The sequence below is a fragment of the Erythrolamprus reginae genome, chromosome 8 (genome assembly GCF_031021105.1).
Source record: "Erythrolamprus reginae isolate rEryReg1 chromosome 8, rEryReg1.hap1, whole genome shotgun sequence".
In the NCBI taxonomy this organism is placed as follows: Eukaryota; Metazoa; Chordata; class Lepidosauria; order Squamata; family Dipsadidae; genus Erythrolamprus; species Erythrolamprus reginae.
In genome coordinates, this window is record NC_091957.1 from 25,070,821 (window position 1) to 25,095,640 (window position 24,820).

At 47.0% G+C, this 24,820-nt stretch overlaps 1 protein-coding gene across 1 annotated transcript in view; it reads left to right on the top strand.

The window, feature by feature from the left end:
• Window positions 1-4,217: 4,217 nt before the first annotated feature.
• ATP13A2 (ATPase cation transporting 13A2) overlaps window positions 4,218-24,820 on the top strand; it is a 33,084-nt gene continuing 12,481 nt past the window's right edge. Inside the window, exons 1-19 of the mRNA XM_070759344.1 lie at window positions 4,218-4,332; window positions 5,353-5,426; window positions 6,952-7,119; window positions 7,308-7,366; window positions 10,357-10,459; window positions 10,665-10,744; window positions 12,326-12,426; window positions 16,684-16,763; window positions 17,248-17,382; window positions 17,541-17,607; window positions 18,592-18,723; window positions 19,204-19,371; window positions 19,504-19,614; window positions 20,385-20,431; window positions 20,877-21,065; window positions 21,152-21,358; window positions 22,354-22,467; window positions 23,071-23,227; window positions 23,680-23,800. Of these exons, the coding sequence (XP_070615445.1) occupies window positions 4,299-4,332; window positions 5,353-5,426; window positions 6,952-7,119; window positions 7,308-7,366; window positions 10,357-10,459; window positions 10,665-10,744; window positions 12,326-12,426; window positions 16,684-16,763; window positions 17,248-17,382; window positions 17,541-17,607; window positions 18,592-18,723; window positions 19,204-19,371; window positions 19,504-19,614; window positions 20,385-20,431; window positions 20,877-21,065; window positions 21,152-21,358; window positions 22,354-22,467; window positions 23,071-23,227; window positions 23,680-23,800 (2,147 nt within the window). The 5' untranslated portion in view covers window positions 4,218-4,298. The remainder of the gene's footprint in view (window positions 4,333-5,352; window positions 5,427-6,951; window positions 7,120-7,307; window positions 7,367-10,356; window positions 10,460-10,664; window positions 10,745-12,325; window positions 12,427-16,683; window positions 16,764-17,247; window positions 17,383-17,540; window positions 17,608-18,591; window positions 18,724-19,203; window positions 19,372-19,503; window positions 19,615-20,384; window positions 20,432-20,876; window positions 21,066-21,151; window positions 21,359-22,353; window positions 22,468-23,070; window positions 23,228-23,679; window positions 23,801-24,820) is intronic.

Here is a 24,820-nt window from a genome sequence, read left to right on the forward strand (position 1 = left end):
CTTTGTCCCTCGCTTCTCCCCTGTGTTCAGTCAAGGGCAGATGCTCCTAATCAGGACAGGACTTAAAAGACCCTGGGGATGGAGGGGGGGGGGGTGTTCTTGAGGCAGGAAATCCAGGTTGGTCAATCGCAACTCATCCACACTTTCCCTTTGACTGGAAATCCCCCCAGTTCTTCAGTTCATAAACAGCCTGTATTTCTTCAGCAAAATGTTCTTGAAGAATAGAATGGAAGAATAAAGTAGAGTAGAAGAGTAGAACAAGAATAGAATAGAACAGAATAGAAGAATAGAGTAGAATAGAATAGATGGATAGGGTAAGATAGGATAACAGAGTTGGAAGGGACCTTGGAGGTCTTCTAGTCCAACCCTACACCGCTTCAGACAAATGGTTATCCAATAGAATGGAATGGAATGCAGAGTAGAATATTTATTATTATTATTATTATTATTATTATTATTATTATTATTATTATTATTTATATTTGTATGCCGCCCCTCTCTGAGGACTCGGAGCAGCATACAAATGTAATAAAAAATAAAAAATACAGAATAAAATACAGAAAAGAAATACTGTAATAGAATAGAATATTTCATTCATTGAGATCTAGGATGTGTTCTTTTAGTGTTTGTTCCCTTTATTTTTTTGAGCTGTGTATTTACTGACCCCTCACATCCTGGACATAAACTGTTGCAACTCCTACCCTCAAACAATGCTACAGAGCACTGCACACTAAACAAATAATTCCCTCACTACTATCAAACTATTTACTAAGTCTGCATTACTATTACTAGTAGTCTTCTCACTCTTCCTATCACCCATCTCCCACTTATGATTGTATCTTGCAGCTTGTATCCTTAATATTTCTATTAATATTGTTTCCTGTTTATTTGGACCCTATGACAATCATTAAGTGTTGTATCTCATGATTCTTGACAAATGGATCTTTTCTGTACACTGACAGCATGTGCACCAAAGAGAAATTCCTTGTGTGTCCAATCACTTTACCATTTATTTATTTATTTACTTATTACTCATTCCAAAACCGGCTATAACAGAACAGAATAAAGAATTCTCATTGAATACTTTGTTTTATACAAAGTTGAACGTGCTGACAACACGTGAAATTGATTGTCAATCAGTGTTGCTTCCTAAGCGGACTGTGATTTCACAGAAGTTTGATTTACTTGGAGTTATAGTGTGCTGTTTAAGTGTTCCCTTTATTTTTTTGAGCATTATATTTTTACAGCCTTGTTTTTGACTTGTGCAGTATACAGGTCCTCAATGGAAGGCAGGTTGGCAGCAATTGGGGTTTTTTTTGCAGGTCGGATTATCCTCTAAAGTCTTTCTCGGTCTTACTGGGTTGCAGAACATAATAATAATAATAATAATAATAATTATTATTATTATTATTAATATTATTATTATCATTATTATTATTATTATCAATCAGATTTGTATGCTGCCCCTCTCTGAAGACTCCGAGCAGCTCATGACAAACCAGACAGTTATAGAGGTTATAGTTATATTTACGAACTACAATTGATAAAATGATAAGCAACCAACAGGAGGCGATAACAGGCAAGATAGAAAATGAAAATCCGTGCTTTGGAGATTTAAAAAAAACAAACGGGAGTCTTAGCAGAGCTCTTCAACCTTGGCCACCTTTAAGACTTGTGGACTTCAGCTCCCAGCATTCTCCAGCCGGCGTAGTCTAGCTCAAGAGGTCTGGAATTTGAAGACCACGCCTCATAAAATTGCCAAGGTAAATAGACCTCTGTTATGGAGGATTCTGGGAGTTGAAGTCCACAAGTCTTAAAAAGCGGCCAAGTTTGGGGGGAATCCCCCCCCCCGCCTTATAGGAACCACTCATTTATTTCATTTATTTATCAATTAGACTCCTATGCCGTCCTTCTCCTGAAGACTCAGGGCGGCTTATAACAACTTGAAGGCCTGGCGGGCTGCTGAGGGGAGGCGGAGGGGGAAGGACCTCTCCGTCTAGGACTACTTCTCCCGGCAGGCTCCGCGAGCGCCGGCCCCGCCCATTCCGGCCTCAGCTGCTTATATAGAAGTTCCCGAGCTCGTCCTGCTCACCTCCGTTCACCTCCGCTCGGCCGGCAGCGGCGGCGCTGTCCACCTGCTGGAACAGCTGCCGGCGGTCCAGGAAGGCTCGCCGGCATCCAGGGCGGCGGATAGTGGTGACACGTAGCACTTGCCGGGCAGCCTCGGAAGGCAGGGGGCGAGCAAGGAACCCTTCCCCCCAAAAAGAACCGGTGAGGAGGGTGCTTTCAAATGGGGGGGAACAGCAGGATCCGGGCAAAGGGAGGAGAAGCCTTGACTGGAGGGGGGAGGCTGCCCCAGCTTGCCATGACCCGCCCCCCCTTTTTTACTCAGCACTTCCCCCCTCCCCAAAAAAGGACCCACATGCTGCTCCACCTATGTGGCTGATAGCTCAGCTTCCCCTCCTTTCCCCATGGAGGGGAGGGGGCAGCTTATTGTATTTCATGTATTTCTTGGTCCAAATATGTGCAAGATAAAACAATAAGAAAGTACACAGAACTAAAAAAATAAACATACAATTCCACAAACTAGATACAAATGGGTCGCTTGATAAGAGATAGTCAACAATATGGTTGACAAATTGTGTCTTTTATACAACGAATAAATATATGTATTTATGTAGTGAAAGAAAATATTAACTGATGATAAGCAAATAATGATCTATGTGCATATCCCAAACATCACTGAAATTGAATGCTCTATATATTCTATAGATTTAAAAGCTGATTTGTCTATCTACTTTCCTTCATTTTTCTTCATTTTTCCCCCTTTGTATGTTTTGTTTGTTCAGATTGTTTTTTATATGTAGAAACATAATAAATATCTTTTTTTAAAAAGAACAATAAGACTGGTTGCAGGAACTGGGCATGGCAGAGGAGACATGATATCAGTCTTCCAATATATCAGGGGTTGCCACAAAGAAGATGGAGTCAAGCTATTCTCCAAAGCATCTGAATGCAGAATAGGAAGCAATGGGTGGAAACTAAACAAGGAGAGAAGCAGCTTAGAACGAAGGAGAAATTTCCTGACAGCCAGAATGCTTGATCAGCAGAAGAGCTTGCCTCCAGAAGTTGTGAACATCCCAACGCTGGAAGTTTTTAAGCAGATGTTGATGACCATCTGTCTGAAGTAGTGTAGGGTTTCCTGCCTGAGCAGGGGGTTGGACTAGAAGATTTCCAAAGTCCCTTCCAATTCTGTTATTGTTATTATTAATTGAGCCACGGAACGGCTTGCCACCAGAAGTCATGAGTGCTCCAACACTGGATGTTTATAAGAAGATGTTAGAGAACCATTGGCCAAAGTGGTGTAGGGTCTCTTACCCTAGCAGGGGGTTGAATTAGAATACCTTCCAAGGTCTCTTCCAACTCTGTTGTTGTTATTTGTTATTATTATAGCACAGTGGTTCTCAACTTGGGGGTCGGGACCCCTCTGGGGGTTGGACAACTGTTTCACAGGGGTCTCCTAAGACCCTGGGAAAAGACAAATTTCCCACAATGTTAGGAAGTAAAGCGTCTATTCTGGCACCTAGGGACATATTTTTACAATCCGACCAATCAGGCGTTTATAGCGGGGGGGTCTCCGGCCAATATTGTGAATGATTGAATCTGATGAGTGTGTATGTCTGTATATGGGGTTTTAACACTTTTAGAATCTTTATCAGTCTTTTAAAGCAAATTAGATTTTATTTATGTATTGTTGTATTTATAATATTGTATGCCGCCCTGAGTCGCTGTGAGAAGGGTGGCATAGAAATTTAATAAATGCACGACATCCCCCACCCTGCAATGGGCCAGTGCCTTGCCTGGAGTCTCCTCACCCATCCCTGAGTTTCCTATGGGAGAGGAGGGGTCTCAGCCATAAGAGGCACCCCTTGATGATCCAGTCAAAGTGTTGGAGCATTCACAACTTCTGGAGGCAAGCCATTCCACGGGTCAATTGTTCTATCTACCGCCTCTCCCTCCCTGCTGCCTTCCAGTGACTGCCATCTCTGCTCTCATCTTTTTTTGTTCCCAACCACCCACTTCCTTGCACTGAACCCTTCCGCACCCCCAGGCACACAAGCGGGACAGAAGCCGGAAGCCCAGGATGTGCTGAGCTGAATTATGACAGGCTGCTTTTGTCCCGGCCTGCTCTGGCAAGAATAGGCTTTCCAGGGCCTTTCCTGTTTGGCCAGCTACCGATGGCGGTTACGAGACTCTTCACATTCTCTTAAGGATGTTTGGGAAAGTTGCATTGTCCAATGGAGGCTGCCGAGCAGGCCAGGATCTTGCCAGGTAAGAGGCAAAAGAGCGTAAAACAGAGAAGAGGGTTGGGGGAGCTAAAATCCTGCTGCTCCTGTGTTTGGGGCGGCCACACTCTCCATCTCCTGCGAGGTGCAGGATGCGTTCCACGAAAGGGAGAGGCTCAATGATCCAACCAGCACCAATTGGCCTCAAAACTTGGGACGCTCTGGCTCAACACCATGATTTGTACATCTTTTGTGGCCAAATTTTATGAATGGCATGCATTCATAAGATTTGACTTGGTTATTTTTTATATACTGTAAATGGGTTTTATCACGGGGTTGGTTTTAGAGATTGTATTCGACTTGCCTTTATCGCTTGTATCTTTTTCTATTGTATCATATTATTTCGTAAGCCGCCCTGAGTCCTTCGGGATTGGGCCGCATAGAAGTGGAACAAAATAAATAAATAACACGGTCTGTGTGGGATGGGTTGGAGAACTCCTTCTCTTTTATCTTGGGCATGGAAATAGGCTCCTATTTGATTTGGGAGGGTCCCTGGGTGTTTGTTGTTGTTGTTCTCCTCCTCCTCCTCCTTCAACTTCTCCTCCTTCTCCTTTGCAGGAGGCAAAATCTTGCAAGAGGACACACGAGTGCGTGAGATTTTGGCAATTTCCGGCTTCCGCACGTGCGCAGAAGCAAAAAAACCCCCGGCGAAATCTCATGTGCCCGCATGTCTTCTCACAATGTTTGCTTCCTGCACAGAAGCCAAATCTCGCTCTGATAGCGGAGGTAAGCGAAGGTAAGCAGGAACCCCCATCTGCTTCCAGCCCTGTTAATCTGTATATCTACGTATTTGCCATTGTTTTCAAACTGTTGGCCTCTTCCGTGGGCAGTCAGACCTGTTTTGCTACCTCAGAGCTAAAGTTCAACCCTGTCTTGAGGAAACTGGCGTCTTTTATATGGGACTTTCCTGTCTGGACATTGTAGCCTCACGCAAAGAGAAAAGCTCAATCTTGCAGGGCTCTGAGATTTTATTTTTTTATTTTTTGCTTCCTCTCTCCTCTGTTAGGCAATAGCAGCCTGCCAGGAGACCAGCAACTGAATTACCATTCTCTGGAGCAGAATCCCTCTAAACCCTCCACAGTAAGAAAAGGCAACTCTGAGGCGGCGGGAAACAGAGGGTGGAGGGGGAAATTGGTGGTGGGTGGGCGGAGCCTAGTGCCACCACCGCTGCCAATTCTCTGAACCACCACCATCAGTAGACCTGAACCAGGCCGAACTCATAGCATTTCACCCCTGATTAGAGGGCTGAGGGAAAGTCAGTGCCACATTGGGCTGTCAATCCCGGGAATTAGCTTTCGCGGTCAATTGTGTGAGGTAAAGCTCATGAGGAAATAAGACCAATTTGCATGTCTCTTTTGTATCCTGGAGGTTTTTAAAAAATCCAGAAGGGATAAAGCTGTGAGTCACAAGGGTTGGGCCCCGGAGGCTTCGAGTGTTCCCAGAAAGCATTCTCCAACTCTTCCCGCAGTGAGGCAGCCAATGTCCCTCAGTTCTCTTCAGATTCAGGACTAATCCAACTAGGCCTCAAACTCTGCCTGCCCCTTAAGGCGGTGGTGGCAGACCTTTTTTGCCTCAGGTCCCAAAAGGGGGAGTGCATGAAATAGCGTACGTGCCCATGCCCACACCCGTAGTGCAACGCCCTCTCCCCCCCTGCACATGCGCACAGCCTTCGTGCTGCCCCCATGCATGCGTACACAAACCGTACTGCCCTCCCACGCATGCGCAAAGGCCTCACTGAAGCCTCCCAACTTCTGGTAGGCCCATTGGGCTGTTTTTTGCTCTCCTCAGGGTTCGGGAAAGCCTCCTGAAGCCTGGGGATGGCAAAAATGGCCCAATGGGCCCTCTCTTTTTATTCTTTTCACTGTTTTTCATTGTTGGTTTAAAATTTTTTTAAGGGGTTTTATATTACATTGTATGTTATATTTTTTTCATTGTGAGATGCCCAGAGTCCCTCGGGACTTGGGCGGTATTCAAATTCAAATTCAAAATAAATAAATAAATTAAAGAAACCCTGGAAGTTCAAAAGGGAAATGAAAATGAAGCTGCCCTACTGCTTATCTTCAGATAGTTGCAACCGGGCCGTGCACACCTAGGCCCATTTATTCCGCAGCCAGCAAGGCTTTCTTGAAAGCCTGTGTATCCGATAACAGAGGTTCGGATCAATCCAGGGCTCTGTTATCGGCTACGGAGGCCTCAGGAAAGTCGTGCTTTCAGGCTGCAGAAGAAATGGGCCAAGATGAGAGAGGCCTGGCTGCAACTGTCCAAAGCTGAAGAAGTCCCTGAAGACCCTCTGACAGCGAAAAGGAAGCTGGGAGGGTGACACACACAAGTGGACTTCCAGTTAGCTGTTTTTCGCCATCTCGAGGCTTCCTGAAGCTTTCCTGATGTCTGGGGAGGCAGAAGAAGGCAGAAAACCAGAGCTGGCATATGGCAACGCTTGGCATGTCCCGAGATATGGCTCCACGTGCCATCTGTGGCATGCTTGCCATTGGTGCCTTAAGAGATGCTGCTGTGGGTGAAGGAACTCACAGCCTAGAAGTCCAATAAACAAATAAATGAATTCCTGCCCAGTTTCTCCTGCCAATCGCGCTTCTTCCTCCCTCAGGAAGTGAAGGGTTACCAGAGGAAGGCATGGAAGACGTTCCTATGCCACTCGGTCTCTGTGCTCACTCTGGGCCTCCCCCTCGCCATCTTCCATTGGAAGCCGCACCTGGAGATCTACGCCAAATGCACGCCCTGCCCCTTGCGCCAGGCGGACTGGGTGCTCATCCAAGTAAGTACCAGAAGGCAAGAGCAGGGCAGGAGGAGACCCAGCCGGCTTCGGCACCTGGGTACCCCCTGGCAGCTCCCACGGCTTTGGACTCATCTCCTGCTCCCCTCCCCCACAAAAGCCACCGGCTCTTTCCTGGGGGGCAAGAGGCACTTCTGCCTCTCAGATGTTCCCGCCCTCTTTTTTTCCAGGATCAGCTGGGAAGGTATTTCGCGTCCAGGGTCCAAACAGAGGAGATCGAAGATGGCAGGTGAGCAGCACTAATCATCATCATCATCATCATCATTTATTTACAGTGCCCTTTTAACAAAGGGCATAACAGTATGTTAGCAGTAGCACTTTTTAACAGAGCCAGCCTATTGCCCCCACAATCTGGGTCCTCATTTTACCCACCTCGGAAGGATGGAAGGCTGAGTCAACCTTGAGCGGGTGATGAGATTTGAACCGCTGACCTACAGATCTACAGTCAGCTTTAGTGGCCTGCAATACTGCCCTATACTCACTGTGCCACCCCGGTGCCACTCTTCCCACTGCATCACTTCCTGGGCATTTCCAATTGGCAAAAGGCATTGAAGGGGCTGGGCGGGCAGCATGTCCATGGCTGCACCTGGAGTCAACAGGGGGAGAGAGGCAGAGAAGGACTGCTGTCTTTGATGCTCTCGGTGCGGCCTCTGAGGCGGTTGCAGGGGCGCCCATCGGCACAGGATTTGGCTTCTGCGCATGCGCAGCAAGCAAAATCTCACATGAGGATAGGAGTGAGCGAGATTTTGTCAAGTTTTGCCGATATTTTGGCTTCTGCGCAAAAAATTGGTGATAATCACTGAAATCTTGCTCATGCGAGTGTCTTCACACAAGATTTTACTTGCGCATGCGCAGAAGTCAAATCTCGCAGGGGGGGGCACATCAGGAACACACAGCTGCATGCACTTCCTGAAAATCACTACCGGAGCGTAGCACCTAACCGTTCTGATAGCAGGCCATCTCTGGAGAGAGGTGTTTTCTGCCAAGAGGGATTCAGACCAGGTACTCTGTGATGGTAAGAGGAAGGATGGGGATGCAACCCTAATCAGATGTATCCCATCTGTCCCTCACACACACACCGGTACTTGCTCCTGACTTCCCCCATCAGCTCAGGGGGCCACAACTGTGAAGCCTCCTCTTCTACAATAGGGGCTGCCCAGTGAATGGCTGCAAAAACTTTTACTACCCTACTGTGGGCATGGCTTATCCTATAGATGTGGCCTGATGGTCATGTGACCGGGTGGGAGTGGCTTGCCAGCCATGTGACCAGGTGGGAGTGGCTTGACAATCATGTGACCAGGGGGTGGGTTAAAAGCCATGTGACTGGGTGGGAGCGGCTGACTGATAGGTGCTTGGACTCTTTTTCATTGCTATAAAAATTCAGTTCTAGATAATGATTAAAATGATTAAAGCATTTGTGGGTAAAAACATACTATTTAATTATTTCCAATTTTAAAAGTAATTAAGGGTCATACTAAGGTAGTGCATAAACTTACTACCCCCACTGCTCCCCCCGCCCTTGGGGAAAGCAGCCCATCACTGGGGCTTCCTTACTGATTTCCAAAACGTCTTTGCTGGAGTTTACAACACATAAGTAAATAACTCAGCAGGATTTATTTATAAAAGAAACTTCTTTATATACAGTACCCTACAGCAGAACCAGAACTCAGAATCCAGAAGCACAGAAGTAATATTCACAGAAGCAATATATAATACAGACAGACACATAGACAGACATAGAGAGATAGACAAAAAAAGACATCTATCCACTCTCTGGAACCAGCCTCCAGCCTACTCGCCTTCCACAAAGCTGTAAAGACCTGGCTTTTCCGGCAGGCCGTTGATCTGATGGTATACCCTCTAGATCCAGCCATAAATGGAATGCATGGCTTTTAAATGTTGGACTTAAATTATTTTAATTTGCTTTTAGAGATTTGAATATTTATTTGTATGTTTTATTTCTGGTTGTGAGCCACCTAGAGTCCCTTGGAAGTTAGGCAGCATACAAATTGAATAAATAAACAAATAGATATACAGATATACAGTAATCCCTCGCTACTTCACGGTTCAGCTTTCACGGATTCACTATTTCACGGGTTTTCAAAGGGGGCTTAAATCCATCAAATTCATTAAAAATTCATAAAATTCTTCTACTACTGTACTACTGTACTCTATTAAAGAAACTGGTAGGATATCACATGTAGTTCCAGCTGAGAAACATTATAGAATGATTGTTTAATGCAAAGGGTGGGTTTTAAAAGTCCAAATACTCATTAAATACATAAAAAAATATCTTTCCTCTACTTCACGGAAATTCGTTTTTCACGGGTGGTCTTAGAACACATCCCCGACGAAAAATGAGGGATCACTGTACACAGATCAGTGAATCTAAGCCAGACCCAGGCACCGAGCTGTCTGGGTCACCAAATAGTCCACATTGGCTGATCTGTTGCCATGTCTTTATTATTATTATTATTATTATTATTATTATTATTATTATTATTATTGTTAGTTTTTTATTTTTAAATATTTACATCTTAATATCAGGTAGGTCGACATCTTTATATTTACATTCATGTTGATATAAATACATTGTATATTTATACCTTGTACACACAATCATTTTCGTATTCTTTCTATCATCCATCTTTTACTGTTGTTTTGAATTTCCTGTTTGTGTCCATTTATACCATTTAGTCCAAGTAGTGTACTAATCCGAGTCTTTTTGATCCTTTAGTTCCATCGTTAACTTGTCCATTTCTGCGCATTCGTATATTTTCTTTATAATCTCCTTCTCGTGAGCAGAGGTGCCTGCTAAGGTGGAACGGTGATGTGTGCTTGCCCCCGTGGCTCTGAGTGTTGGTGGAGTCCAGCGCCATTATGCCACTGCACCTGGGCAGGTAGCGAAATTGCACGCGGACACGCAGGGGCGCCTGTGGCCCAGGTGTAGTAGCAGGGGTGTGTCCGCGTATGATTTTACCACCTGCCCAGGCACGTCACCGTTCCACCTTAGCAGCCCACCTCTGTCTGCAAGTCATTGTTGTGGGTAGACAATTCTTGCAACTGTTGTTATATGTAACATTCAATATTTCATATTTTTAGGATATGGTTTTTAAAAAAATACCCAACAGAAAGAATTCCTGTTGCTGTGTCTATCCCAATTCATGAACCCTTATCTACTGATAGTCTTGCCTTCTCTCTCTCTCTCTTTCGGGGAAGCCTCGAGCCCACAACAGACGAGGGGAGAAGCACTATTGCCGTGGGTGTTTTGGATGACCAAGCAAGAAGCCAGGACACCATACGGCTGCACCAGAAGGAAGAGGTCAGCACCCTGGGATGGATGACCCTTGGCTCTATTCTGAGCAGGTCACCAATGGGGTTCCCTGACGAGACCACTTTCTGCAAAGGGGCAGGTCTCCCTGAAGGCAGGCAGGATCTCAGTCCTTTGGGGTACCAGTGCTATTGCTGCCAGCTGCTGGTGCTGCCACCTCGGAGACCCTAATAACTCACCTCCCTCTTCTCTTCAGAAAAATGTTCTCCGCTATTACTCCTTCGAAGGCGTGCACTATCTCTGGGTGGAAAGGCGGCAGGCCTACTGCAAGGCCAGGTAAGCAGCTCTTCTATAGATGAGTGGCTTGTAAAGTCCGGCCTCTCCTCCCTCATTCAGGAAAGGAAAGACTCTTGAAACTAGACATTTCAAAAGGAGCCTTTTATTGAACTGGAGTGAGAGTGGGAAGAAAGAAAATCAGGCTCCGTGGGCCTTCGGGCCATACAAAGGAATTAGAAACTCAATCCAAGAGTCCAGTATGGGGTTCAGCCAATCCCCAGGTGTGAAGATGTTATTATTATAAGGGATCTTTCTCAGGGTCATCCTCTGCCAGGTTTTGAGGAATGCAACCCATATGGCTCCCCCTTCTCTCACATTCCTCTCAAAATGTAAGTGCAAAAATGCCAGGGCACCTAGGAGCCAGCTAAAGGTGGGAAATCAATAAGACACTAAGGATATAGGATACGTAAGGAAGAAAGCAATAAAGTAGATAATGTAACCAAGGATGCAACCTTTCCCCTGAAGAATGGTAGCTTCACGGATCTGACAGGGCCTCACTTGACTTTCCTCGGACGTCGCTGTGGGCCTGGCCAGCCCAACCAACTGCACCAAGAGACTCATACTGCCCCCACCCTCCTGGCCTTTTGAAAGGCTGTGAAAACATGGCTCTGCCAGCAGGCCTGGGGCAGTAGTGGGTTGCAGCTGGTTCTCCTGTGATCAGAGTCCCCGTGGCGGAAATGGAGATGTACAGGCATCTCCACGCCTCCGATGCGTGCACACGCATGCACATGTGACATTTTGCTTCTGTGCATGCGCAGCAAGTGAAATCTCGCATGATGATGTGAGATTTTGCTGCTTTTTGGCGGTTTTTTTGCCTCTGCGCATGCGCAGAAGCAAAGAAATAAGTGAAAATTGGTGAGAGCATCCTGGCACGAGGTTTTGCTTGCTGCGCATGTACAGAAGGAAAATCTCACGCCAACGAGCATATGCTAGCCCACGACGACCCCAGAGGGCATACCGGTAGCGGCCGGTAAGTGGAATTCTCACCTGGCCTGAGGGGCCATTAGCAACTAGCTGCCCCTAGAGATATGGATGTCTGTTCAATGAATGTGATTTGGGGGTGGTGGTTTAAAATTGGTTATTTTATTGTTGTTATATTTATTTTATTTATTTATTTATTTAATTGGATTTGTATGCTGCCCCTCTCTGAGGACTCGGGACGGCTCACAGCATATACAAAAAAACAATAGTAGATCAATCCAATTAGTATATATTAAAAAAAACAATCCTTAAATTCTAATTTTAAAAAACTTCCATTAAACATTCATTCAACAATCGTACTAAAAACATTCATTGGTCAGGGGGAAGATCTAGTAACCCCAGGTTGCTATTGGTTTGATTATTCTGGACTGTTTTATTATGATTATACACTGCCCAGCATCTGCCGGGAGTTGGACGGCTTAAAAGTTCAATACATAATAATTAAATTAATAAATTAATTTAAATTTAAATTTAAATTTAAATTAAAAAATTAAATTAAATTAAATTAAATTAAATTAATCCAGCCTCTGAAACCTTTGGAATTTAATCTGTCCGAGAAAAAGTGCAACCCACCCCTTTCTTTCTCTGTTATTTCCGCAGCACGTTGAATGAAGGCTGGACGTGTTCCGATCTCCATCTCTGCCGCCGTGGTCTGAGCACCCAAGAGCAATCTGCCAGGCAGGTCCCGCTTTTTAAGGAAAGCATGTTCCCCTTCTTTAACACTGTAGTCACCCTATTTAGGGCTTTAGGGTGGGGCAGGGAGGATTGTTTTCGGGGGGGAGATCTTGCAAGGCCATCTTCCCTCGTCCCCTTCTCGCTTTCCACCTCAGTTAAGAGGCGAGTCTTATCAGGCCTCCTTAAAGAGGCTTTTGACATCTCTCAGCCGAGCTGCGCAAAATCCATCAGCCGTTCCCTGTTGGTGGCCTCGCTTTTCCAGCTCAGCTGTGGAGAATGGCTGACTCAAAGGGGACTGGTCATCTGATCTCATCCCCTAGAACAGTGATGGCCAACCTTTTTTTCCTCAGGTGTCGTGCACTATCATGCATGCCCGAGTGCCCATACCCATAATTCAATGCCTGGGGAGGGCGAAAGCAGCTTCCCCCACCCCCCGAAGGCCCTCTGGAGGCTGGAAACGGCCTCTTTCCCAACTTCTGGTGGGGCCAGTAAGCTTATGTTTCGTCCTCCCCAGGCTCCAAAGGCTTCCCTGCTCGCGTGCCAGCAGATATGGCTCTGCGTGCCACCTGTGGCAACCGTGCCATAGATTCACCATCAGTGCGCTAGAATGAGCCGTGGTGGCACAGTCGTTAAATGCAGTACTGCAGGCTAATTCTGCCAGCTGCCAGAAGTTCGGCAGTTCTGTTGCAGCTGGATGAGTTCACCAGTTTCAGGAATGGAGACCACAAAGGGATAGAGCAACACAGGTTTATTTGTGTGCGCAGGTTCAGAGTATTCATATGACAAAGTCTGAACCCCGGGGTCAGCCCGAGGCGTCATTTCTTATACCTTACACAAAGCTGGGATGACCAAGGCATCTCATCAATTGGCCAACAAGTTATAATTGATAATATGACTTTACAGAGAAAAAAAGGAGAAGTAGAAGTAAAAACAAATCACATCCTAAAGAGGAATAAAATACTTTATTATGCTCTAGTTCATGGCTTACAACATTATCTTACACCATCTGGTACTTTCTGTCTTGCGACACAGTAGTTTGCATGTTCCTATAAGCGAAAGGGGTTTCTAGAGATTAGTGAAGTATGAAAAACGGAAGTCAGTTACAAATCTAAGAGATGGTCCTTTAAGATGTGCTTTAAGATTAATAGATTAATAGAATTAATAGGTGAGAAGGACCTGGGTGTATTGGTAGATCACAAATTAAACAAGAGTCAACAGTGTGAAGCAGTGGCAAAAAAGGTAAACACAATCCTGGGATGTATCAAGAGCAGCATAGAATCTCGCTCACATTAAGTAAATACAGTATTCCTCTCTACAGTACTTTGGTACGACCACACTTGGAATACTGTGTTCAGTTCTGGGGGCCCCAATTTAAAAAGGACACTGATAAACTAGAGCAAGTTCAAAGGAGAGTTACCAGGATGGTGAGTGGTCTGGAAACCACGTCCTATGAGGAACGGTAAAAGGATCCAGGGATGTTTAGTCTCCAAAGGAGAAGACTGAGAGGAGACTTGATAGCTGTCTACAAATATCTGAAGGGCTGTCACAGAGCAGAGGGATCAGCATTGTTCTCATTAGCACATGGAAGGACTAGAAACAATGGAATGAAACAGCAAGGGAGTAGATTTAGATGAGATCTCAGAAAAAACTTTCTAACGGTAAGGGTGATAAACCAGTGGAACAATTTGCCACAGGAGGTTGTGGGCTCACCTTCACCGGAGGTCTTCAAACAGAGACTGGACAGTCATATTTCTGGGATGGTTTAGTGAATCCTGCATTGAGCGGGGGGTTGGATGACCTTAGAGGTCCCTTCCAACTCTACAATTCTATGAATGTAGTGGATTGAGGTGCGTCTGCCTCATTTCGATTCTCAACGGCTCAAAATTGACTCAGTCTTCTATCCAGAGGTGGTTTCCAACCTGTTTGGATCAGTTCTATAAAACCGGTAGTAATTTGGTGGCCTGGTTCACTGAAACTGGCAGTGACCCAGACCTGTGTCCAGATATACAGAACTATGCAGTAGGATTTGACAAGATACCAGGATTTATGGTGTGGCAGTGCATAGAAATATCTTGGAGTGCATCCCCCCATGAAAAACGAGGGATCACTGTATATTATTTTATGATCTGCTGGTCAATAGTGTGGTATTCATTATTTTCCATGTTTATAGCAACTAAGATAAATTTGCACATGGAGCCATATCTGAGGGCCTGTGAGGGTTTTGGCCTTCTGGGGTGTGGGGAGAACCATTTTTGTCTTCTCCAGGCTTCAGGAAAGCCTGGGAAAGGCAAAAAAACGGCACAACGGGCCTATTGAAAGTCCAGAAATGAACTTCTAGTAGGCCTGTTGGGTCTGTTTTTCGCCACTTATTGGCTTTGGAAGCTTCAGTGAGATCTGCATGCATTTGTGGGAAGGAGCGGGGGGGGGCGTTGTGCAAGCATGCGTTATGGGTGTGGGCACTCATGTGTGCACTATCTCAGGCATGCATGCTGTAAAGCACTACGAAGCGGTATATAAGTCTAAGTACTATTGCTGTTGCTATCAGAAATGTTACAGGCACTGTACCCTCTAAGGTGCGCGCCCACGCACCCCAAAACACCCCCCGCGCACCCTTTTCCAAGGCCGTACAAGGAGCCGTGGCCGCCCCCATCCCCCCAGTGCCTCCAGCCCCCTTGCGCCCCTGGCTTCTCGTCCCTGCCCGCCCACCCGATCCGCCCCTCTTTCTCCTCCGCTTCCCGCCTTGGGGCGCGGCTCCTCCCGCAGTGATGGCTGCAGCAGCTGCGGCTTCTCATCCTCCTGATCCGGCCGCTAGCCGCTCCAAACGCTTTGGAAACGCCATCCCTGCCCTTCTCGCAGTCCCTTCCCCGAGAGCGCTTTCGTCCCAGCTGTCAGCAAAGGGGCTGCAGGAGAGGTGGGGCAGGCGTTCTCACACCAGAGGCCGGCAAAGGTTAGTTTGAATGTCAGCCGTGCATGCGCACACGCTCCCCATCCCCCTGCCAGCCCGCCCGGAACATTCAAACTAAGAAAAACCTTCGCTGGTCTCTGCAGAGGGGAAAGGAAGAGAGAGAAAGAGAGAACAAGAGAGAGAGAGAGAGAAACAGACAGAGCAAGATAGAGAGAAAATGAGAAAGAGAGAGAGAGAGAAAGATGGAGAAAGAGAGATAGGAAGAGAGAGAGAGAAAAAGAGAGAGAAAGTGTGTGTGAGAGAGAGAAAGCAAGAGAAAGAAAACGAGAGAAAGAGTGAGAGAGAAAGCAAGAGAGAGAGAGAGAGAGAGAGAAAACCAGAGGGAGAAAGAGAACAAGAGAGAGAGAGAGAGAGATAGAAAGGAGAGAGGGAGACAGAAAGTGAGAAAAAGAGAGAGCAAGAGCGGAGAGAGAAAGAGAGAGAGAGAAAGAAAGCAAGAGAGAGAGAGAAGATAGGAAGGAAGAGAGAGAGAGCAAGAAAGAAAGAGAGAGAGAGGAGAGAGGAAGGAAGAGAGAGAGAGTGAGAGAGAGGAAGAAAGCAAGAGAGAGAGAGAAGAGTGGAAGGAAGAGAGAGAGAGAGAGAGAAATGATAGAAAAAAATGGAGAAAAAAGAGAAATGAGAAAATGATTGAGGCAGAGAATGACAGGAAAGAGAGAAACAGAGAGAGAAGTGACTCTTGATTTAAAGCATATGGTAAAAGCACTTAAATAATAACAGAGAAAAAACCCCCAGCCCTCACCTGTTTTTATTAATAGTTATGTTTTTGGTTTTGCTGGTTGTTTTAGTTTTAATTAGTAATAGATTTTGGTTTTATTTTATTATTAATTTCTTTTAATAAAAAAGAAGGGATTTGTTTATTTATTTATTTATACATACATACATACATACATACATACATACATACATACATACATACATACTTCCTTCTATGCCGCCCAGTCCCAAGGGGACTGCCGCTCAGACACTATTTATTATTTATTTATTATTTAGATTTGTATGCCGCCCCTCTCCACAGACTATACTTTTCCGCCCACCCCGAAAAAAAATTAGAGGGAACATTGGTTACAGGGCTGTCAATCTAGCCAACTTTTCCCCCAGAGCTCCGTAAAAGCTAGCTGTTGATTAGCAAATTCCCCTCCACCACACCATCTTATGTTTAAACTCTGTTCGGCATAAGAAACTAGCAGGAGGCTGATAGGGAGGGGAGTCCACATTTTCTGCACCGAAGCTCTGATTCCTGAAGATGCTGGCTAACTGAAGTGGGCTTTGGGGATGGCTGCGGCTTTGCTAAAACTGTGTGCTCCTTGTACCCCTCCCTCCTTTGGCAGAAAGGTGATTTACGGCCCAAACCTGATTGACGTGCCGGTGAAGTCATATCTCCGGCTGCTGATGGATGAGGTAAGCCATAGTTCAGCCAGCGGCCAGAAAGATCTCTCAAAATTGAGCGAGTGGGCAACAAAGTGGCAAATGCATTTTAACATAAATAAGTGCAAAGTTATGCATATTGGGGCAAAGAACCCCAATTATACCTACCAACTGATGGGGACCAAGCTTTCTTGGCATGATTAGGAAGGGAATCGAAAATAGGTAGGTAAGTGTTGTACATATTGTACAAGTCGGTAAGCCTCTGTGCAAATCGATGGTGAGACCCCACTTGGAGTACTGTGTACAGTTCTGGTCACCTCAAGAAGGATATAATGGAACTGGAACAGGTGCAAAAAAGGGCAACAAGAATGATCAAGGAATAGGAATAAGAATCCACCCCTGGCCCCATGGGAGCTCATCAGCTGTGGGGCGGGGAAGGCTCCATAGAGACCCAAACAGGGAAGGCGGAAGTACCGATGAAGTGCTAAACATGCCTATTTCCTGCCTTCCTTTGCAGACCTTGAATTTATTCTACCTGTTCCAAGTGTTCAGCATCACCTTATGGATCTGTGAAGAATATTATTCCTACGCGGCCTGCATCTTGATCATTTCCACCATCTCCATCGGACTCTCGCTTTACGTCACCAAAAAGGTGGGTGCTTGGCCACCACCTCCACCTTCCCACTGAACTGGCACATCCACCCTGCCCCTCAAGCCCATCACTGCAGTGGGGCGAGGGGCCGGCGGTTGCCCCAGAGATGCTGCACTGCTCAGGGCTGCATTTGACCCCAGGGCCTTGATTCCTTTCAGCAAAACAGGACTCTCCGGGACATGGCCAAAGTGGTGAGCAGCGTGCAGATCTACCGACCTTCTGGAGGTGAGTAAATGCATGGTGACATCTTGGGGAGAAACCTGGTGGATCTCAAGAGCAGACCCTTCCTGAAGCTGGAGTCGCCTTCTCAACTGGGTCATCCACCAGAACAGTTTTCCTGGTTCTGAACGTCATGGCATCCTTCTGCTAAATTGGGCTTCTTCCTTCCCATAGTGCATGGTCTTTAGAATAGAATAGAAATAGAATGGAATGGAACGGAACAGAACAGAACAGAATTCAATTGAATTTTATTGGCCAAGTGTGATTGGACACACAAGGAATTTGTCTTGGTGCACATGCTCTCAATGTACATAAAAGAAAATATAAGAATCATAAAGTACAACACAATGATAGTCCGGGCACAAAATAGAAATCCAATCATATTAGGAACCAGTCAATATAAATTGTAAGGATACAAGCCACAAAGTTATAGTCATACAATCATAAGTTGGAGGAGATGGATGATGGGAATGATGAGAAGATTGATAGTAGTGCAGCCTTAGTGAATAGTTTGACTGGTGAGGAAATTATTTGTTTAGCAAAATGATGGCATTCAGGGAAAAACCTATTCTTGTGTCCAGTTGTTCTGGAGTGCAGTGCTCTATAGCGTTTTGAGGGCAGGAGTTGATAAAGTTTGTGTTCCAGGATGTGAGGGGTCTGTCAATATTTTCACAGCCCTCTTTTTAACTTGTATAGTTGGTTCCTTCTGGTTAGGGGGGCAAGGACAAGGCACATTCAAGCAGCCTCTTGCTCCTGAGAGCAACAGCTACGGCACCATATTTAAGCAAATACTCCCTCTAGACGGCGCCCAAACAGGGACAATCAGATTCAGCTGCCCACAAGGCAATCGCATCCTCCCTTCCAGGTGAAGCTGGAAAAGGGAGTTGCCTCTCCAAAGTCAAGGAGTGCATGGCACAGCTCTCAACCCAATTCTTCCAGGGGATGGGTGGTGGTGGCACAGTCTCAACTTCTTCCTTTCTTGGCTACCAGAGAGAGTGGTGGTGAGTTCCATGGATCTCGTGCCAGGAGATGTCCTCGTGGTCTCTCCAGAGGGGATGCTAGTTCCCTGTGATGCTGCCTTGCTCAACGGCGAGTGTGTGGTCAACGAAAGCCTTCTGACTGGTGAGCTGGTGGGAGGGGGGACATGGGCAGGGGGCCCCCCCAAGGCTGCTCATTATTTTAAAGCCCCCATCAGCACCTGCCTGCCTGGATTCCCCCATCAAGTGCTTGACATGTTCCTGCTTGTGGAGACTTCAGTGGCACCCTAACGCTGGCTGTCGTGGCTGCTTTCAAGTGATGTGGCTGCCTTTAAGTGATGGAATTGGTTTCAAGTGATGTGGCTGCTTTCAAGAGATGAGGCTATTTTCAAGTGATGTGGCTGCTTTCAAGAGATGCAGCTGTTTTCAAGTGACACGGCTGCTTTCAATAGACACGGCTGTTTTCAAGTGACGTAGCTGTTTTCAAGAGATGCAGCTGTTTTCAAGTGATGCAGCTGCTTTCAAGTGATGCGGCTGCTTTCAAGAGATGCGGCTGCTTTCAAGTGACATGGCTGTTTTCAGGTTTTTCTTGGAACTCCCCAACAAGCCGTCTGCTTTTTCCCAGGGGAGAGCACGCCAGTCCTGAAGACCCCTGTGCCTAAAGGCCCGGAAGAGGCCAAGACCACCTATTCCTCTGAAGAACACAAACGACACACCCTGTTCTGTGGGACGCAAGTCATCCAGGCTCGATGCCATGGAGACGCTGACATCCTGGCCGTTGTGACCCACACTGGTGAGAGCATTTCAGGGTGCATCTTCTCTCCCCAGCCAGCGTCGAGGCTGTCCGGTCTCATGTAGCTTATGCTTGTCCTGCACCCCTGGTCTCACGCCAGCCTTGCTGTCTCCCTCCCTGTTCTTCTTCCAGGCTTCTACACAGCCAAAGGAGATCTCATCAGCTCCATCCTTCACCCCAAGCCTCTGAAGCTCAGGTTTCATAATGATGCTTGGAAGTTTGTCACCTGCCTTGCCATCTTGGGTAAGTTCACACGTAGTATCAAAATGGGAAAAGGTACCCAGCAGTCTCTTGTAGGGCTAGAGTTTTAGAGCCAGGGAACGAGACCACCTGCCATGGGTTCAAAATGCTTCTATTAAGAATCTGGACCAGCTGAAGGTGCTTAATCACTGTCACTAGTTTTGAGCCAGAAAAGTCACAGATGGACAAATGAAGCTTCTTTTGGGCAGGGCATACCGTATTTTTTGGAGTATAAGACACACCTTAGTTTTGGGGGAGGGAAATAAGGGGGGAAAATCTACCTACCAGTTATTCATCTGGCTAGTGTCCTTAATCTGGTCACCTTCAGCAGATTATTTTATCCCTTGGTTAGGACTGGGGGCAAAAATCTTTGTAGGGAGTAGCAATGAAAACAAGCCTCCAAAGACTTAGGGCTGAAAAAAAATCTTTGGAGGGAGTAACAATGAAAAAATCCTGCAAGCCGGGAAGATCATTAGCACCTTGTTAGGGCTGAAAAAACCTTTTTTGGAAGGAGTAGCAATGAAAACAACAAGCCTACAAGCTGGGAAGAGGAGCTGCTGGGTCCTGTCACCTCTGCGCACCTCTGTGCAGTATATCCTGCCTATGGGTCCTTGTCTAATCAGAATCTCTTTGGCCGATCTCCTTCTGCTAGTCCTCTCCCGATAATGCCACCAGCTTCGGTTCTCTCCTTGTGGGGATTCTGTCGGCTGCTCTGATACTCAACTCAGCCTTGTTTGCTAGGTTCCCAAGACTTTTATTTCTCTTTCCTCCAGCTGTCATCGGAACCATCTACAGCATCTGCATCTTGAGGAGAAACAAGGTAAGCTCAGTGCCCTAACCGAAAGCCTTATCAATTATGAGGCTGACCGGAAAACCCGCCCCTTGCCATAGAGTCTCTTCCTGACACGCCCTGCTCCTTTCTTCCTCCAACTGGAGGTTCCTCTCAAAATTGTGCCGACCAGCAGCAGGGAGTCGCAACAGAGGGATGAAAGAGCCACATGCGGCTCCAGATAGAACTCCTTCAACTGGTGGCCTCTTTGGCCAGCCACTCGTTGGGTCTCTGCTCTTGGAGGCGCATGGAGTCAGACTCGGATGGCAGCAGGTCTGGGTACAAGGCAGAGAGATTGGGCCCAGCTGACCTTCCCCATTTGGGAGCTTCGCATCACCAAAAATCTTAACACAACCTTGTTCCAATCTCCGTTGGCCTGCTGGGTAGCTTCGAAGCCATTGTGCCCACCTCTTTCTCATGCAGTCACCATTGGCAGGTTTCCTGGTGGCTGATAGCCCTCCGTGCTCTGGACATTGTGACCGTGGTCGTCCCCCCAGCTTTGCCGGCGGCAATGACGATGGGCACCATGTACGCTCAAAGCCGGCTGAAACGCCAGGGCATTTTCTGCGTGAGTCCCCAGCGCATCGACCTCTGTGGGAAAGTGCGCCTAGTTTGCTTCGACAAGGTGAGATCGTGGGAAGGGTGCTGGGCTCCTGGGCTGCCCGTCCAAGGCTCTTAGCAGACTCTTACTTGGTTGGGGTTTCCTCCCAGACAGGGACCCTTACCGCGGACGGTATGGACATCTGGGGAGTCGTTCCGCAGGCCGGCAGCTCTTTCCTCCCCATCGTCCATGAGCTCCGTCGCCTGGCTGATGGGCCACTACTCCGCTGTCTGGCCACCTGCCACACCCTGTCTCTGCTTGGAGATCAGCCTATTGGTGACCCGGTGGATCTCCGGATGCTGGAGTCTACTGGATGGGTGAGAAAGAAACGTGCCTCTTTGCTTAGGGAAGACGGATGCCATTTCGAGGGTTCTCTTTTGCCATCAGGGGTCAGCAACCTTAAACACTGAGAGAGCTGTAGAGGTCCTAACTGGAAGGACACCCCCCCCCCCCCGGTTCAACTCTGGAGCTGACCGGAAGTCCAGTTTCCAAAACCATAGAGTCTCCTCCTAGTGTGGCATCCTTTTTCCTCTGCCGACCAGAAGTCCGGTTCCCCCACCATAGAGTCTCCTCCTAGTGTGGCATCCTTTTTCCTCTGCCGACCAGAAGTCCGGTTCCCCCACCATAGAGTCTCCTCCTAGTGTGGCATCCTTTTTCCTATGCCGACCAGAAGTCCGGTTCCCCCACCATAGAGTCTCCTCCTAGTGTGGCATCCTTTTTCCTATGCCGACAGGAAGTCCGGTTCCCCCACCATAGAGTCTCCTCCTAGTGTGGCATCCTTTTTCCTATGCCGACAGGAAGTCCGGTTCCCCCACCATAGATTTTCTTCCTAGTGTGGCATCCTTTTTCCTCTGCTGACCGGAAGTCCAATTCCCCTACTATAGAGATTCCTCCTAGCGCAGCCTCCTTTCTCCTCTACCTGCTCTAGCCGAAAGCCCTATCAATTGTGGAGCTGACTGGCAACAGGGAGCTGAAGCAGAGGGATGAAAGAGCCACATGTGGCTCCAGAGCTACGGGCTGCTGATCGCTGTCCTACATGGTCAGAAATATATAAAAAGGGGCGATGGGCGGTTCCCTTTCCAGAAACGAGAAGAACCAGGATTCCCCAGAGGTCCAAGACCAGCATCATACAGGACTCCAATTCCAGTGACGTCACTTTTAGTTGTTATTGTCTTTTCTGGTCATCTTTTGCCGTGCTAAGCCTTGTTCCCCATGGCTGAGCTTTAAAGTGGGATCCGCTCAAGGGGAAAACAGTCACGTTTCTCACAGGACAAAGCAGCCCCCTCCTCAGCCTCTTCTTTGCTTCTTGCAGTCTCTAGTAGAAACTGAAGGTCCAGAGTTGAAGGCCTGCCTGGAACAAGACTTTGGGACCGGAGCTCTGCTTGTCATGGCTCCCCCACTGCTGAGAGAGCAGCTCCCCGGCACGGTGAGGCTCTACCCTTCCTCGCGGGAGAGGAGAGAGGGACAGACTGGTAGCTTTCCCTCCTCCTGGCCTCCCTTGCCTGGCCCCTGCCCTCCTGAAGATTCTCTCCCCGAGAAAATGGCCTCTCTCAACATCCCGTAGACCATTTTGGCTCAGGCAGTGGGATTTCCCACCACTTCCCTCTCTCTGCAAAGGCAAAGGATTGCAGGAAAGCTGGCGAGACCAGAATGGGGCTTCCTCAAATTTCTGACTTGGGAGTGTCCAGAAAGAACCGGACAACCAATGGAAAATTCTCCCCTCCTCAATGTCATCGGTCTCCGGGCAGATTTCCATTGACTTCACCCAATGCAGGAGAGAGTTCCGTGCGATTATTCAGGCCAAGATCTCCCCTCCCATTTTCTCCGCTTCTCTCTCTCATCCCGCAGAGAGGGACAGGCTGGTAGCTTCCCTCACCAAGAGGCTGAGAAAGATGCAGGAAGCTTGGGTGAAGGAGGTTTGCAGGGCATCCAGGGGAAAAAAAGGCCCACTTCCCTCTCACCCGTTTTACAAACTGTTTCCTTCTTGCGGCTGCTTTCGGGAGCTCAGCTGTGGCCTCTTCTTTCACAGAAGCCCGCTGTCCCCATGGCTGTCCTCCGCCGCTTCCCGTTTTCTTCAGCTCAGCGGAGGATGAGTGTTCTAGGGAAGGCCCCTGGCGATAGTCCCGTGGAGGCTTTCATGAAAGGAGCTCCAGAGACGGTGGTGACCCTTTGCAAGGAAGAATCAGGTCTTCGCTGAAGAGTCCTTCGAGGACATTGTTATTGTTGTTGTTATTATTATTATTATTATTATTATTATTATTATTATTATTATTTATTAGATTTGTATGCCGCCCCTCTCCGCAGCCTCGAGGCGACATATGTGGGAGGCAGAGATGGAGGGTCTTCCTCAGTGAAGGGCTGCTTGTCTTCAACGCTACTGCTATTTCGGTGATTTTTGCCGATACTTTTGCTTCTGCACATGCACGGAAGCAAAAAATCAGCAAAAATTGCCGAAGTCTCGCTTGTGCGAATGTCTCACACAAGATTCTGTTTCCCGCACATGTGCAGAAGCCAAATCTCATGCAGGGGAGCTGGGTAGCGGTCCGTGTAACCAGCAGCCCATCACTGGACTCTTCCTTGTGCTTTCCGACAGCGGGTCTTCCTCTTCTAAAGGACCCTCTCCCCTCTTGCTTTGCAGTCCCCCAGGAATTTCCCCAGCAGCTGCACCAGTTCACAAGCAGCGGGTTCCGCGTTCTGGGGCTCGCTTATAAGCCCTCGGTGGACGTAAGGAGCTTTGAAGAAGCCCAGGAGGTGACCAGGTGGGTGGACATCAGAGGTGAAATGGTTTGGTCCAGTTCGGGTGTACCAGTAGCAGTGGCAGCATGAGGCTCTGCCCACCTACCTGGACATTGCCATTTTCTTGCTTTTAACCTACGGATGTGCAAGGCCTTCTACGTATGCGCAGGGGGTGAAAAAGTGTGACAGTGGTGCGTGCACAAAGTGTGTACTTTCAAACTGGTAAGGAAGGTAAGTACTGTATTTTTGGCATGTGAGATCCATCATTTTCTCCCTTAAGACAGACTGAAAATTTGGGCGCGTCTTATACTCCAAATGTAGCTTTTTGAAAGCTTTTTCCCCCCAGTCCTAACGAGTTGCTAACGATCTTCCCAGCTTGCAGGATTTTTCATTGCTACTCCCTCCGAAGAATGTTGTTTCCAGCCCTAAGTCTTTGCAGGCTTTTTTTCATTGCTACTCCCTCCAAAAAAGGTTTTTCTTAAGCCGTAACCAGAGGATAAAATAATCTGCTGAAGCTGACCAGGCTAAGGATACTAGCCAGATGAATACCTTGTAGGCAGTTCCCACCCCCTACCCCATTGCCTCTTATACTTCTGTGCGTCTTATACTCCGAAAAGTATGGTAGATTTCACCATTGGTGGACATCCAGATCGTTGCCCTTCTGTCAGAAAAGAAAAGATAAGTTCGTCAAGAATCACAAGGTGCAACACTTAATGATGGTCTGGGTACAAATAGGCAATATAAATCATAAGGATACTAGTGTCAATATATATAAATAATATATATTTGTATATATTGACACTAGTATCCTGTCAAGTCAAGTCAATATGACTTGTAAGGATTTGTAATATAAATAGCAACAAAGTCAATATAAATGGTAAGGATTTATATATAAATCCTTACGATTTATATAAAGATATAAATGAATATAAATCGTAAAAATACTAGCAACAACGCTACAGTCATACAGTCCTTTGTGGGAGAAAGATGGGTGATGGGAACAATGAGAAGATTAATAGTGCAGCCTTAGTGGATAGTTTGAC